The sequence below is a fragment of the Electrophorus electricus genome, chromosome 12 (genome assembly GCF_041902795.1).
Source record: "Electrophorus electricus isolate QZ-2024a chromosome 12, ASM4190279v1, whole genome shotgun sequence".
Lineage (NCBI taxonomy): Eukaryota > Metazoa > Chordata > Actinopteri > Gymnotiformes > Gymnotidae > Electrophorus > Electrophorus electricus.
Window position 1 is genome coordinate 8,190,191 of NC_137508.1, and position 17,333 is coordinate 8,207,523.

The window sequence follows — 17,333 nt, forward strand, 5'->3', positions numbered from 1 at the left end:
AACCCAAGAATTAAAGCACACACACACACACACACACATATATATATATATATATATATATATATATATATATATATATATATATATATATATATATATATATATATATATATATATATATATATATATATAAAAACTGAAACCAAACTGAAATGGTAATATATTAATCAACATAACCTTTGTTTTTAAGAGAACACAGTGTTTCCCTTGGTGTTAATCACCAGTGCTTTAAAACCCTTATCTTGGACATTGGACTCCCCCTATATATTTTGAAGATGCGCTATTCTGTATTCACCCAGGTTAACTGAAGCTTGTATGAAAGAACTAGCCACCCCCGCTCCACAGTGATGGTTAAACCTCTAGTCACGGCTGCCTCCACCCTCGCCAGTGCGTTCCTCCCTCTCTCCCTCTGCCGTTGTCCCACGGGTAAAGACGATTTCAGCACCGGGATAGATCCGCCACCGTCTCTTGGCAACATGGCGACAGAGGTAAGAAACCATTTATCACATAAGCTTCTTTAGAGATGACTCGCGACTGATATGTTACTGCAAAACAGCGCTAGAGAGGGAAGCATTTTTTTCTCTTTATGATTCAACATGAAGTTATTAAAGTAGTGCTATACATTGCACACTTCAACACATCTTCTGTAGATTTTTGTCACCACAACGCTCTAGTTGCTGTTTTATGTGAACACGGGTTCAGTAAAAATGGGTAACATAATTTAACCTAAAGCATGTGCCAGTAAGTATATGCGTAAGACCAGGACATGATGATTTTTGAAGCAACACCGTATAAAATTGAGATGGTTAAGTTAATATTTCATTCGTCAACGGTTAGCGGTAAATGGCTGAGGTTAAACACGCTCCCAAGCCTAAGCTGCCGCCACAGAATATAAAAACCGCCTGTTTTATATCGTGGGTGGGGGCTATCGTCAGCACCGTGGACAGAGGTTTCATGCGTGCAAACATGTGTTACTATCTATTCCTTACACTCTAATTCACTCAGTGACGGCACAGTCGTTGTTTTCTGTTTTTTTCCTGACCCAAAATAGCATCCCGGTATTGAGTCTTTATTGTCAAAAATTAACATGTCAACAAACTCATTAAGCTAACTGAAATGTGGTTTAGACAAAAACAATTGGTGTTCTTGCTTTAGTCATTAGACAAGGCGCATATTTAGAGCTGTGACTGAAGCACCGAGACGTGACATGCTGTCGATACACTACGATTACTAACATACCCAAAGGAGTGATGTTAGATGTACACAAAAGAGAAGCAAGTGCCGAGTTAGTCCGACAAACTTAACCAGACTTTGTGAATTTTTCAACAGTACATGGTTACTCTATCAAGTAGTGTCCATGCCTCTGTCCAAACATTTCAGTTAAAATATAAAATGCATCATTTAATTCCGTTAAGATAGTTAATATATGTTCAGAGTTATTAGACATTAGACAAATCTCAAAATATTATATGTATATTGTATATCTATATCTATATACTCTAGATAGATAGATAGATAGATAGATAGATAGATAGATAGATAGATAGATACATAGATAGATAGATACATAGATAGATAGATGTAAAACAATACTAATTACATATATTAATATACATATACATAGTATTCTTTTTTATTTTTTCAAATGTAATAATTTCTGGTGTTTTAAAAAAAAATCCTCTGGTGATCTTATATTAATAAGTGACATTACACTTGTTGCAAGCTTAATAACCCTTTTCAACATGTATGCCTCAGCTGAATACATTTACTTTGTAAAAGTCAGTGGTAACAGGACCAATCCATATATCTTCAATCAACCATGTTAAACATTACTTGCATAATGTCAGTCTAGGTTTTTTATGGTCTGTTGTGCTATGTTTTTCCCAAGCTAACCTTTACTCCTCATGCTGCATTGCAGCACTTTATTGTTAGTGCATATTTCAGTGCATCATTTGTATGCTCTATGTGATTTTCTTCTTTGGTTCACAGTTTAATCTAGCATTCATTATAATACACTATGAGTCAGTTTGAGGTTTCTCAGCCCCCTTCACTGCCTTAGTCTTGCACTTATGTAGTCCCTTCTTGATGGGTGACTATGTGGGTTTTATGAGTTTTTTATTTTTCTCCTTTATCAGCTAATTCATTTTATGCTCTTAAACTGGACCAGCCCACATCTCATTGTTGAGTCACTCAGGCAATACTATAACTGAATCTTATGTACACAATGCATTAGGCTCTGTTTGCTCAGTAGTGCTACACCTGACTGCAGGTGGACATGCTTGTTTTCCTTGCATGATCCTCTTGAGCCATGTATTCATTCAATAGTCACAGTGGTTGACGGTTGCTCTGCTGATTTGTTGTATTTCCTGGCTAAGGGCCTACAGTTATTGCAGACACAGACATGAACACGACAATTTCTAGATGCATGCCAGAACAGATTCTGGTGTTTCTGGTGTTTAAGACCAGCATCTAAGGAGCTAGTGGGTTTTTTTTTTTATAGTACCAGAGCTGTCTTCATTCTCCCATGGCACTACTCAAGCACTGCAGAGACCAGCTGAGATTGAAACAAGCAGTAAAGATTCCAGATTAGAGATTCAGAATTTTTATTTGGCCATTTGTGCACTGTACAATGTAAGGATATGTAAAAGACAAGCAGGTTTGAGACATGTTCAAATTGACATTATTTGCAGGTCAGCAAATAACAGAATCTGTAAAGTAAGATTAAATTACATAGCATCTGAATTTGGTGTGTTTTTGCACTTCTTTTGATTTGCAAGTGCATGCAAAAGACTGAGTGCTATAAGGTGTCAAAATTACCTGCTTGAGGGAAAAATCTGTTTTGAAATATTGTGTTTATTTTGTTGCCGTTTTATTTTTGTTACCTCCTTCCAGACCCAAGAGGGAAAAACAATTTGCAGTTTGGCTCCTTTGTTATTGCCCTGGCAATTATTGTGACAGTAGCAGTGTCTTCTGTGGAACTGCAGTCCACAGCAACTTAATAATTGTCATCTCACATATATTAATTCTTTGGGTCTCTTTGAAATCAGAATTACAAAACCTGGAAAGTTGTCTTGCTGATTTTCTCTGAATTAGAAACAAGCAAAACTGAGAGGGCCAGAAGCAGCTGGGGCCATGCAAAGAGTGGAGGGGAGAGAAAAAGGACACAAGCGTGAGAAGGCACGATGGAAAGTAAAGTCATTCTGTATATTGGCTCCCTCAGTCAGATCCTGCTAAAATAAGATGCAAATTAATTGTTAACTGTGCCTTTATGGCCATGTGCCGTCCCATGCTCTGGCAGCATGTACAGTTCCTTGGCCTTTACAAATCTGCAGTATGTATCCTGAATGACAAGGGTCCCATGCACAGGTGATCCTGAACAAATCTTTAATGACAGCTTAGAAAAATTGCAAATTTTTTCCTATCCTATCCTCTTTCATTTATTTTTCAAGTGACTAATATTTTGGATTTGTGACACATTTGGCAGTTGGAATCTTTGAGCTGAATAAGTAGTATTCAGTATTGAGTTAAATTGTAAATAGATTCCAGGCTAAGTACTAGTTACAGACAACCACAAAAAAAAGAGGCTAGTTTTAGTGGACATGAAATAAGACTAATCTTGGACTAAATTTTTATGTCGGTGAAAATACAGAGTTGGAGATGATTCATCTAAAGCAAATTAAACATTTCACTCATTGTGGCATCAAATAATGTGCTTTTTTTTTAGCATTTTTAAGATATAGTTATAGATTAGCTAAGTTATAGATGTAAGGTTGATGCATTTACAGTATATAGTATAGTATATAACATATTTACAATATATTGTAACAATTCTTATTTATCCTAATTAATATAAGTTACTTCAGTCTAAAGCAACAGAAGAATGATAAAATGCATTAAAAGGAAAAAGACGGATTATCTGGGTGATTCAGTACAGAATCTCACTTTACTTTTTTGGTGAAAGAATAGGAATATGTGAATGTTTTAATGAAATTTCTGCTTCCAGGCTGACATTAGTAGCATAGACCCCTATGTAGTACAAAATATGTATAGGGCATTAGTCTTTTAAATTTTATAAAAATGTTCTTATTCCAGTTTTTACCATGTTTTGACCACCTGTCCACTTACTCTCCCAGTATCTGCCTATTCTGTAATAGCTTGATCACCATTGCTCCTAACCTCTTTCTGTTTTACAGGGGGGTTTGTATAGTGGATTATGATCTTAGTAAAGTGACCTTTACTGCTCATATTTTCTGTCAACAATCACATTTATACTACTGGCTTTCATAATTTAGAATTAATTATGTCAAAAGAGTTCTGTCAATACCTCTGTGGCCTTAGCCAAGCAAATTAACTAGAACTCCAGAACAGGAAATGTCCGTATGTTTTGATGAAACGTAGAGATCCAAACAGAGATGGGAAACATTGTTAAACAAGAACAATCTATCTTGTAGCACCACTGCAGTTACTGTGCTCTACAAGGTCATCACCATCTCCCTGGCTGAGTGCAAAATACCAAGAGAGCATTAAGTGTGCAACATCAATCACATGTGTATAAGCAGTAAATGTTTCTTATTTGCAAGTAAAGACAGAGGACATCCACAGAGTGACTGTAACCCTGCTGACTGTTGCCCACTGATTTTACTCATATGTCTCTACAGAATTTCCCTGCTCATTAGAAAAAAAACTCATTCTCAATGTTGGCAGCACTCAGAGCCAACCTCTGTGCCTTCTAAAGTTTTAGCTGGGCAGGAATTCCGAGTCTACCATAGATGCATCCTCAAGTGACAAATGTGATGTTTGTGCCATTTTACCCTAAACATGGTCCCTCACATTTCTTTGCTCACAGCCCTATGAATGAATGGGTGGTCTTCAAGCTGCATAACATCTGTTGACTTATAGTCAGATATATCGTAAAAAAAAAAATAATAATAATAAAAACTTGGGGGGGGGAGGGTTGGTTTGTTTGTTTCAACCTAAAAAATACCTTAACCTTTTAAGGTAACTGAACTTCAAAAAGTAACATAAAAATAAAATATGTACTTATTATTTGAGGTTCTTTTTTAGTTTTAATTTTGAGCTTTTTTTATAAACAAATATTTTTTTACACAGTTATTTGTGCACCAGCCTTCAAAAGCTATGTTATCTGCAACACTTGCTCTTACCCTGAGTTTCTGTAGTACCTTAGAGCATGTGAAGCTTACACCAAGCTCCAGAGCTCAGCTGGAATCGCTCCAAGGACTGACTCTGCTGAGGAGAGTGTGGGACTAATTAAACTTGTTTCACTTGCATTGATGTTTGTCATGGCAACAGAACAGGCTAATTAAGGTTCACCTTCTCCTTAATGAGACTTCACTAAGCTTTTTTATTCTCTTTGTAGTTGCTCTGGTTCCAGAAAACGTTATGTCATCCAAACAGTCAAAATATCTAATGGTTCATGCTTCAGTTTCCACCCATGGTCCGCTTTCTGTAAAGCTGTGAATTATTATGGAAAAACAAATTCTGCTTGTAATACTTATTCATATATTTCAACATTTGGCATCTAAAATAATCTCACTAAATTAAGCAATAAAACATTATCAATAGACTTGTGCTTTATTTAGCATCTATGCACTTTGAATCAATTATCATAATGAGGTTATGACTTTGGAAAGTAAATCCTAGTTGAATGACTATCTGTCAGTTTTGTTTGATATGTCAATTCTTTAAAAGACTTATTCATTCATAATATACTTTATATGCCATCTGATTGGAGGTAAAATAAAGAAAAGTGAGAATCAGGGCTTAATGGTAGAATTAATTTGAAATTTTTGTTCTCAGCAGACCCATGAAACAATTTGGCCACTGTGGTTGAGCCATTGAGTAACTTTGTACTGGATTTTCATTCTGACACCACCTGTACTCTCTATTAGAAAGAAAGTATAAAAACGTGTTGTGGTAAATGGTGGTACAAGCTCAAATGACACCTCATTGGAAATGAATTTTAATAAATATCATTTTAGTCTCAGACCTGAGAGAATAGTTTTTTTCATACATAGTGTATAATCGCTCAGTGAGTAATTTTGGCCTTCCATTATTTTAATTAATTTTGTGCTATTTCTTCTAACTGTACCAGATTTCAGGTATATATGCAGATTTTTTTTTTTAAAGGTTTTTTTGTTAGAGGACCTTAATAACTTAATCTTCTTGTGTTGTAGTTTCATAATCTCCAAGATCTAAGGCATACTGCCACACTGGCCACCAAGGTGTTCATTCAGAGGGACTACAGAGATGGCACCGTCTGCAAGTTCCAGACCAAGTTTCCAGAAGAGCTGGACAACAGGGTGAGTGTCTTGTAGCAGTGAGGGCATTGAACACTGCCTGTTACTGTCTGACAGTCCAAACTTGAATGATCTGTGCATTCAATGTAAAGAGAGAGACACGGACAGATAGAAAGACAGACTTATGAACAGGTGGGTACTGAGAGATTTATGTATCAAATTACCAGCTTCAATATGGATGTCAAGGGGCAAAATCATGCAGTCCTTAAAGGAAATGTATTATATGTCTAAGAATAAGCAGTAAAGAAAAATGGCAAAGAATAAACCCTGGAGTATTTGTGGAAGAATTAAAGAGATTTACAAAGCAAGTGTCTTTGAGACATGTCAGTTTTTGGGCTGAAATTACTGAACTACTCTATTGCTAGTTGAGACTGATGTTCCTACAGACAGCATAACACAAAAGTACCATTTATAGACTGTTTATGGAAGAAGCATTATTGTTAGTTCATGTGAATATAATTTTGACTGATGTAGATCATCAGTGGATTTGTAAAATCTGCTTATATAATCAACATTTTGTCACACATAAGCGAGAAGATCAATGTTGGCAGCAGATCAATGTTTGAGGGTTTGAGCTTTTGCATCCTACAGTGCAAGAGTTTCCAATATGGTATTTTTGGAGAGCCGAGCAAGATGGCCTGTAGCCATTGAGGTTTACCAGCTTCTATTTTGTCTCCTGCAGTTCTCTAAAATGCTTGTGTTGTTGCACATGACTACTGGCAGATCGAGAGGGCACTCTTTGAGGACACTATAAAGACGCTCAATAATTACTACGCAGAGGCTGAGAAGATCAGTGGTCAGTCCTACCTGGAGGGCTGTCTAGCCTGTGCCTCTGCTTATATCATTTTCCTCTGCATGGAGACACGCTATGAAAAGGTATTGAGATGCACTTCCTTTAATGTTTTGAGAACCCAGTCATCAGCTATCACATAATCACAGTATCTCTTTGTCCTGAGACTTAGGCTGTGGAAATCCTTACACATAGCCAGCTTTGATGATAAGAGATAAAAAATATTCTGGCCAGGTTATCTGAGGCCTTCAAAGCATTTGTTAAGTTTGAATTCAGTTTTGACATGCCACCTGGTTCAAGTGTGATCACACATGTATTCAGAACAGATGGAAATTGCTTGTGAATACAAGTCCAGAGGAGTTCAGATAAGGTCTGATTTGCATGGATCTGCCATGCTTACCAATGCCTCCATCTCAGTAAAGGTTTGATTTGTAATTTAGTTTCTGAAGTACTTGCACCTGTTTGCCAATAGCTTTTTTGCCATGGATGCTTTCCAAAGGGCACCTAATTAACCTATACAGTTATGCTTTACCTGTATACATGGTCCTTTTTGTCTACGTCTCTCATGTGTCATGCTTAAGCCTGTCAGGGTAGGGTTGCTTATGTTTAATCGGATTTGCACACCACTCAGTTCCCATCAACTTAGGCAGAGCATTATTTACTGAGAAATGAGCCCTCATCAGAAATGAGCTGTGATAAATCGCCCCAACCCATGTGTTTGTTTACTGTTTGTTTACTGACATGGATGCATGCACATATGCCTATGGCCACCCAGATAAGCATCTTTCTCATCAGTGCAGCTAAGTAAGATAATGGGTGGCTGTACTCTCTGAAGGATTGAGTCCAAATTCCACAAATCCTAGAACAGACTGACCTTTCATAATTGTACATTTGATAATTGGCAAACACTACTGTCATACATGTCAAAATCTGTGTGAGGATTCTTCAATATGCTGTAGCAGCATACTTTTCACTTAGTGTTATTTACGAGTATGTGAAAATTACAAGAATTAAGCATTTTTGATATCAGTCATAAAAGCAGCCTTTAGAAAAAAACAAAAAAAACAAAGTAAATCTTGAGGTCAAAGGAACTGTGATTTGATCTTTGTGACACTGTAGAAAACAGAGCATTAGAAATCCAAAAAGGGCATGGTGGAAAATCCTCAATAAATAAGCATATTGGACCAACAAATATGCCATAAATCACTGTAAAGTTTGTTTATGGCCATTTAACTAAGACTGGATCAAAGTGTCTGGGCTTTGCCCAACTCACAGAGGCTTTTCAGAGCTGATTATGTAGCGTGGAAAGGCAAACAGAAATGTACCACACAGTTTCAGTCCACTGGGACTAGGAAGCCACAGGTAAGCAGTTGGTGGGATGCTTACTTGCAAAACCAAAATTCATATGCTAGAGAAGTCTAAATAAACTCATTTTATCAGACTTTCTGGAAGATCTACTTTACCTTCAAAAAGACATGTAATCCCTGAAGGCAAATGGCCTTATAAACTATAATTTGTTGTCATTTGTTTATGAAAGTTAAAATAACATGTTGCATTATGATGGTATTATTCTGGATTTAGTTTATTGGTTGAAGAGAAATTAATTATGGGTAGTCAATTTATGTTATGGTAAGGTTTTTTCCTTACTCCAGAACTCTATGGAAACGATACAGTACTGGTAAAACTGTACATCCCCCACAGTGGTGTTTTTATTTTGACATGACACAAGGCCCTTTTTGTCATAGAGTGACTAGAGCCTCTCCATGTGCTCGAGTCAATACATCTGTCTTCCCCGATGCTGGTTTCTCTCTCTTTACAGGTCCTGAGAAAGATCTCCATGTATATTCAAGAACAGAATGAGAAGATCTATGCACCCCGGGGCCTACTTATCACTGATCCTGTTGAGAGGGGCATGAGAGTGATATCCTTTGTAGATCATGCAGGATGGGTTTCTGAGGAGAATAGGTCATCTCATGTTTCATTCCATAAGTGTCTCTAAATTCAGTATACTTTAAGCTACTCCTATAGCCATATTGTCTGTAAACCATATTGTTCATTTAATCTGGTTATTATGCCAACCTGGACAACTATCTTGCAATAGTGAGAGGTCATTGTCTGTTATACAATATGGGCTCATTTTATCATCCATCTGAAATGTACAACACTAGCACATTTGTTAGTTTAACCATAATTATAAAAGTAAGTACTAGCTACAAAACTGAATTAGATATTTAGCGATTCCTTGAAAAATGCTCTTGTCCAAAATAAGGCTCATTGGGTGAGTCTGGCATAACAACCTGCATGAAGCTTGAGATGGCAGATCGAAGGAAATAGTAGGTGAGTTTTGGCTTGTTTATTTTCATAACTGACACTAAACAAGAACTCTGCAGGAAACAGTGAGGTAGATTTAAGCCAGTGAAGTTTAAGGCTCCTAGTCTCCTTGGAGAAGTTGAGCTGTGGGGGGTGTTGTGTATATTGGGGGGGCATGATTCCTCATGATGCACTCATGGTCTTCTCTGGGTAACTAGGGGTTATCTTCTTAACCTAGATGCTCCAGAAAATGTGATGTTCATAATTTTCTAACTTTTAAATATTACAACATATGAATAAAGAAATTTGGTCTTCTGTCAAAAGATATCCTCACTACATCCAAATACTTTGATGTCATCCCTTTATCTTTAAATGTGCAAAGTAGAGAACTCCTATAAATCCAACCAAGTTCTTGCTCACATTCTCTAGGTACAATGCTCTGATCAGAAAGCTTTAATGACTATGCAGTGGCATGGTTATTTGACATCACATCATTTTGCATGATTTTAGACTTTCCAGTGAACCATTCAGCAATCAAGCTGCAAGTTGTAGGACTTCAGAGACTCATGGGGTTTCTCACGTGTGCTGTCAGCTGTGCTACAATGAGTCAGGACTAGCCTTTCCAGGACAAACCTTTCTTCTACCACCAACAACTTCAAATATGTAAATTGTGGCATAAGGAATGAAGGAGTGAATGCAATACTGCAGAATGGGGGAAAAACTCAAATATCTTGGGCTAGACCTCTGGGTGACTTGCGTATGTTGGGCTCTGCTAGCTAATAATGAGGAAGTCATGGAGAGCAGGGGAGGAATTGGTGCTGAAACTTACAGAGAAGGTTAGAGGCCAGTAGGGATTTTATTCTTTTATTGGTTAATAAAATATGCCTTTATTTCAAGGAATTTGCATAATACATTTTATATTAATGACCTAATCTAATGCAAAAAGACAGCAAACAAAACAAATTTGCAAACAGAAAGCTCCATGGAAATGTTATATTTCCTTACATATACCTAAGTGCCTTGTTAAAATCCTTGACTGTTGTGGTTCAGATCGAGATTTCTATCTTTGATGACCGCATCTCCAGTGGCTCCAGCTCCAGTGGCAGCTCTGTGTCCAGCGGCAGTGCTCGGTGACTGGAGGAACAGCACCAGGGGTATGGGTACCGGGTGGCCGGAGGCCTCCCCAAGATCCGCATGTTGAAACATGAGAGCACCAGATTCTGAACTGAGGAAATAAATGTCCCATATTCCTCTCTTTCTATTTCTCTCTCTCTCTCTCTCTCTCTCTCTCTCTCTCTCTCTCTCTCTCTTTCTGTCTCTCTGCTGTGCTAACCAAAAAGCATAAACTCATGTGCTATATATACACTTGACCTTCATTCACCTTTTCCATTCATATTATCTACTCTTCTGCGATTCCATTAGCAACAGACATGATCTCTGAGTTACACTCACCATGTCCCGCAGTTGCTGATATAAAGAGAAATAGTCTACATTTGCTATTAGCGAAATACCCCAAGGATACCATGTGGATAACTGTTCCCTCTTCTCCATTTTGGGGCAGTTGCACATTTGGCAGCCGGGCCGATGCTGACTCATGGCCATGCCTTCCTTGTTCCTCTATCTGGTCTTCTTTAAGAAGCCAAACTGGAGGTCACTGCCTCTCTTGCCTCTCTGCAGTGCTCCAGGCGTTCGTTCACCCAGCCAGCTCCTCCACTCACCCATGGCTCACTGGTCCATTGCCCCATGATATGGGCAGCTAGCCCAGCTGGACAGAGCTCTCTCAGTGTCACTGCTCACTGGAAGCACAAGTTTCAGCCCATCTAGGGCCTTTTGTTCTCTATGAAATGGCAGCTGTCATTTATGCTGTACATACGCACTGGAGAAAAATGGACAGAGCACAGTTATGATGATGAGATTCAGAAGAGGTCGAATCAACAGCTGTTTAATATGAGTTGTACAGCAGAACAGATGTGAAAGTATTATGCATTATGGCATTTGCAGTTGTACTTCAGACCTGTTTTTTAGTATTGGAAATAGCACCTACTGGTTATAATGTATGCTTAGCAGCTTAGTCTTATTTAACTTAGTGGCACACACCCGTAGAGCAGTACAGTCATTACAGAATTCAAATTTAACTAAGCTGGTTGTGTGTGATCAGTGGTCTGTAGTATGAATAGCAGTTGTTTACTAGGCTCAAATCAAAGGGACATGTAACAGATTTTTGTGTCAGAGGTCTTTTCACTTAGTCTTATGGAAACGCTTTTGACTTTCTTTTTCATATTTTCCATTCTCTTATTTGAATATTCCTCATTCTTATTATTGGTAGTGTTGTTGTTAATAACATTAGTATTTACAAAAGAGTCTTTCTCTATATGAATACTATATGAACCAGGGGTGCCATAAACACAGTGGTGCATTATCAGTGATGTCAGCTAGGCCAAGTCTAGTCACAGACCCACCATAATTGCTACAAGTACTATAATCTATAGTTAACAAATCAGAAACTGAACTTCTTAAACACATAAAGCCCCCTTGTAACAGATATGTATGGAAAACATCACTTTTTGCCTTAGTTGGTATTTTATGTTGGTGCATTACTTCCTTTCTAAATTACTTCACTCGTTTCTGTTGTTCTTTTCTTTTTGACTTTCAGTTTCTAACCTGGCTTTCCTAAAACCCCTTCCAATCTCCCCATGGTTGCTTGCCCTTTCTTTCCCTCAAGACTCCCTGGTAAGCCAGCAGTGGCCCCCAGATTGCTGGTGCTCTGGTGGGCCCCTGCTCCTCTGTCTGCTGCCTTCATGTTTCATCGCTGTGGGGATACCCGGCCTGGTGCTGATCAACTGCAGGCCCTGAGAGCCAGCCAGCCGGCTGCAAATTGTACATGAGTTGCACTATAGATGCATGAGATCTGTTCTGTTCTCCTTAGACAAATAGTAGACTAATGTGAAAGTGGAAACTGTGTGTTGTACTCCAGTTAAGGAAGCTTCCTTTGAGCCAAAGGTTGTGTGTGTGTCTATGCATGTATTAACTGAGAGTATGGTCACAGTGTGTTTGTTGGTAGTGGTTAATCAAGGTGGTATGAGAATCTTTGAATACATGTATGATTCTTTTTATACTGTGTGTAGGTTTGTGTGAGGGTGTATTTAAAACAATACTTGGGGAGGGGGGACTTTTTTATCATTACTTTCAGTAAGCAGAACAAACGAGCCCTTGCAACAAAAAACCATATATCAGCCATTTCCCATTTTTGTGTAATCAGTTTAGTTTTTGATTTTGTACTTTTAATGAAACTTACATTTATATTAAAATTCTAAATATGCTTTATTTAGACTTACTTTACTTTGTCATGTGAGCATTTAAAAATAAAACTTGGAATAATACTTTATGGTATTATTTTTATTTTGTAGAATGCTGAAAAACAGTGAATGGACATGTATTTTTTTTTTTTGTTGTTGTTGTTGTTGTTGCAAGGGCTCAAATAACCAATCAAATTAATTGAATTATGGATTAAATTGGAAAAATGGAAGAGAGTGCTAAATGAAGTGCTTTGAGGTGATGTCAAGACAGTTAGCTATAGCTGAATTATCCATCACTATCTGAGACTTTGGAACTACCATGGGTTGGGGAGGCATAAAGAAACACAGAGCTCATTCTTTATTTTTATAAAAACCAAGGCACCACTAGGAAGTGGTTTTCCTATAGCTTTTTTTAGTCACCTTTTCACTTTCCACTGTTGTCTCTTTCTGTAGCAGGGTTCTCTCTCAGAATCTAGTAATTACTGAAGTGAAAAAAATGAGACATTTTAAATGCCCACTGGTTCACCCAGGCTGTCCCTCAATCTTCCAGCTGACACTTAGCCACACCCTCTCTGCCTCAGTGAAGTTGGGTTTTTAGTGTCTTATGCCTGGCTGATGTTTATTGTTGAGTATCAGTACATATAATAATTATGAAACATTTTCTTACAAAAACAAAGTAACATCATACCTAAAAAGAAATTTGCCATATATTTGTATAGAGTGTTCACTTTTAGCCAAGAGATACATCATTCCTCACTGTGCACAGACTGGTCAATTCAAGTTTATTTCCATACAAATTCTAATAATTTAAATAATATTACTATTAAAAAGGCAAATGTTATGCCAGGAGAATTCTAAATGTTTTCTATGAGAACATTTTTTGCATGGATTTAAAGTACTGTTACATAGATTAGAATCATGTTCAAACTTTACTTACTACTTTTGTAGTGCGTGCAATGTATTGTATGATCAGATAAAACCCATTTCTGGTTAGAAATGAATAGATCATGCTTTCCTGTCTTCCTATTATAGACTCTTAATCTCTACTGTAATTATCAGATTTTTTTAATATAAGATGGGGGAAATGTCCAATAACATGATTACTCATCACTGCAGCGAGGACAGACTTTTCTTTCATAGCTAACAGACTCAAAATAATTTTTCACAAACTTTGTTGTTTGAAAACTGTTGTTAAAAGTTATTTAAATAGAAAACATGCATTAAAAAGTATTGCCCCTGAGATTCCAGTGTTGTTCAGTTCATGTCTACAATGTCAGCTGAAAGAAACTTGCTAGCATATACACAGAACCAAACTGCACACTGCTTACATTTTTCACAAGCTTCCAGTAAGAGAATGCTCTGCACACCTGAGGTTCCACTTCACACCAGTGTTTCCAATGATCTCGTCTTTGTATGTGTTTTGTCCTTGACTTTCTTGAATGGTGTATCATGAAAGTCCTGTTGTGAATTGATAGGGACCGATCTCTTCTCCATTGTATGGGAGCAGGGCTTTTCTCACTTTGCACTTTCATGGTGTGTACAAACAACCCCAAAATGGAATGAGTCTCCCACTCTCTGATGTTAAGGACCATTATTAACCAGAAAAGAACCAATATATCCTTATTTCAAAGGAAATTAACTGTCAATCAAGGAAAATATAAGCACCCTGTGCCAGCGATCAAGTGCTAGAGTTACGGGTTTGCAATTCCACGCTGCTATGCATTCTCTAGCATAATGGAGCCTTAACAGCAAATGTGTTCTTCATCTAAAATATTGGTTCAGAAGAACATTCCACCTACTCTTAATGTGAAATCTATCTGGCATTACCTTTGAGATGATGGGGGACAAAGCTCATATTCATAACAATGGTTATTGTGAAGGTTTTTCATCACAACTTCAAAAGTTAACAAAAATATTGTTGTGATAATAGTGTTCCCATTCTGCACACAGACCTATGGTAAATAGGATAAGACAGAGAGTGCTGTTGTTAGGCTGGAAGAAAATGAAAATGCACAGCACCGCATCAGTCAGAGCCCTCTCATAAAGCCCAGAGAGATAAGGCCAGGCCAGGTTGTCAGGTTCCTGGGCTTGTGTAGGCTTACAGAAACATACTTGAATAACGGTTTACTAAGAACACCACACCTGTAGGGAAAGGTCAATCCTGGATGTTAGGATATCTGACAAGAGCTTCCAGCCTTTTTACTGTGTTATCACACAACAGGAGGTCTGTTCTGATGAAGAAGGGCTCTTTTTTGTAGCTTTTCATGCCAGATTCTCTCCTAAAGGCAGCTGTTATATTTCTGGTAAGTTTCTGAAAGACACATGCACCTTTTGGTTGAAGTATCAACCTCAAGTTACAGGATATGAGTAGAAACCCATTTCCCTTCTCGTGTATCTAACATATAGATTTCAATATATGGCCCGATCCTCTTTAGTCAATCAAGGTGTTGTTTTTCCAGTTAATGTATCTAAAATGAAACCTTCAGACTTCATCACACTTCCTCTGTGCTGCCCTAAGCAGAAAGTGTAGCTTTTAATCACCTTGAAAATAAAATCAGTCAATTAAAGTTTCTTCCCACTTACCAGTTAACCAAGGGGCCTCTCAGTCTAAAATATTATATTTACATATTTATATATCCTATCTACTTGTCATTAGTAGCAATAACAAATGCCTAGCCCCCAAAACCAACACTGAAGATGTGAATTTTATTGGTATTAAATGTCTTCATGTCCATGCCTGTTGTTAGCTCAGTGCCTGCATTCCTGGCCAGAGCACCAGGGTCTGTGGCCTATCTCTGGCTAGATTGCCTGAGTCTGCAGATTATCTCTGGACAAGGCATCCAGCACATCTCTCATTAATAGAGATGTTTCTGTCCTGCTCACATCACACAAACAGCAGTAATTCAGTTAGGAGCATCATGACTGGATGGAAAATGTTTTCATGATACTGAAATCCTGTATTTAGATTGGCCACATTATAGTAGACAAAAAAAAAGTATTTCCAGTTTTAGAATGGGGAAGCACAGGACTGCAAGGAGCATCTTTGTCCAAGGTGCAGCCATGTGTGTGTCATTTAATGTAAATACAGTTGTGAGACAAAAAAACAACAACACTGTGACAGCTACTGTGCATGAAATGGCTATATTTCCTTCTCACTAGAAGAACATAAATTCATGGTGATGCAGGCCTTGTTCTGCTTTATGACTGCATGGAGCAACTCCTCATATTGTTTGTCTTTCCTATTCTAACACGTGAACAAAACAGAAGGGTATAACTGCAATTACAATAAAGTGAAATCCATTTAGCCTAATTTCTCAGCACTGGCCACACTCTCCAGTACTTCAGAAAAAGCCCAAGCTCTCTGCTAACCTGACTCTTGATTGTATACTTTACTAAGACTAAGAAAGCCCCCATCAAACACAATATGAAAATCACTTCATGTATCTCAACATTTATCGATCATTTGAGTCCCTAACCCTAATTTGAGTTTATAGCTACTAAGCACATGTTTGCAGACATTGAGATTAGCACAGTCTCCCTGAGTTTTTCTTCAGTGTCTGGCCACATTCAAACCCACAATTTATTATGGTTTGCCTGCTCTTGGAAACTTTGTAATTCAGTTTCCCCCAGAATGCCTGCCATATTAGCTTTGGCTAAGACTGATTAACCACAAATACTGACACAGGTTTTGTTGTGTCTCCCTTTGAACATCCAGCATATACAAAACTCCTAAGTATGCACTGTGGCAATGAAATTTGTCATCAGAGATGTATAGTGCTGAATCCTGCTTTTTGCATGCTCATAGCAGATAGGGAAAGCAGCACATAGCCAACATCAACCTGCAACATCCTAATTCAGAATTAAGCAAAGGAACACTTATTGAGAGAATAAACTATTATATAAACCTTAGCCTTTGAATTATTGCTTCAACATTCCATGCTGTTTTTGTTAATTTTAGGGCTTAACTGCTATAATTTAAAATCTAGGAATGTTTGGTTCCTGTTTAAGATGACCTTTGCGTGAAGCATTTCAAATAAGAGATTTTGAAAGAACTTTAGTCCATGCAATATGTTTTACATTTGTCTCAAAAATGTGCATTTGTCAGTGAGCCATAGTGGTTGAATGTTTTGTTCCATTTAGGAAGTCTGTTCCTTTGTAAGGTCTCCAGTGCCTAAGCCTGTATGGAAGAGTCTCTGGCACACGTCTAGGCTACAGAAGGAAGACCAGTGACAAAGTAGGCATCACTGGCGGCAGACGTACGTGCTTCTCAGACAGAGCCTTATCCTCCCATCAAGCACCATTTGTTTCCAAGTCACATTTTCAAGTGCACTTGAGCACATATCATCCCTTATTTATCATGATAGGTACTGATTCATTCAAAACCTTATCGCGGCAACAGCCATCAGCATTAAGATGTTTAATAGGCAAAAGCTGTCCAGGTTTTAAGATATTGTAGTGCTTTGTATGGGGAGATTACAGTCAACAGCAAAATTCTGCACTTCTTGTAATCACCATGGACCGGTACCCAAACCCAGATCACACTCATCTTACACCAGCCTAAAATGAGAACTAAAAGGAAAGGAAAAATGGCCTAAGTAGCACTTCCTCACTGGTGACCTC

At 37.8% G+C, this 17,333-nt stretch overlaps 1 protein-coding gene across 1 annotated transcript; it reads left to right on the plus strand.

The window, feature by feature from the left end:
* Nucleotides 1-442: 442 nt before the first annotated feature.
* golga7bb (golgin A7 family, member Bb) lies at nt 443-13,953 on the plus strand. Its single transcript, XM_081724742.1, has 5 exons — nt 443-488; nt 6,195-6,320; nt 7,041-7,193; nt 8,927-9,037; nt 10,468-13,953. Exons 1-5 carry the CDS (start codon nt 477-479, stop codon nt 10,549-10,551), a joined length of 486 nt encoding a protein of 161 aa, XP_081580868.1. The 5' UTR covers nt 443-476; the 3' UTR covers nt 10,552-13,953.
* Nucleotides 13,954-17,333: the final 3,380 nt, after the last annotated feature.

Excerpts from the sequence above, each read along its gene's own strand:
- golga7bb (XM_081724742.1), top strand. Across the intron at positions 6,321-7,040 it reads CAGAAGAGCTGGACAACAGG|ATCGAGAGGGCACTCTTTGA; the intron begins GTGAGTGTCTTG and ends GACTACTGGCAG. Across the intron at positions 9,038-10,467 it reads GCATGAGAGTGATATCCTTT|ATCGAGATTTCTATCTTTGA; the intron begins GTAGATCATGCA and ends GTTGTGGTTCAG.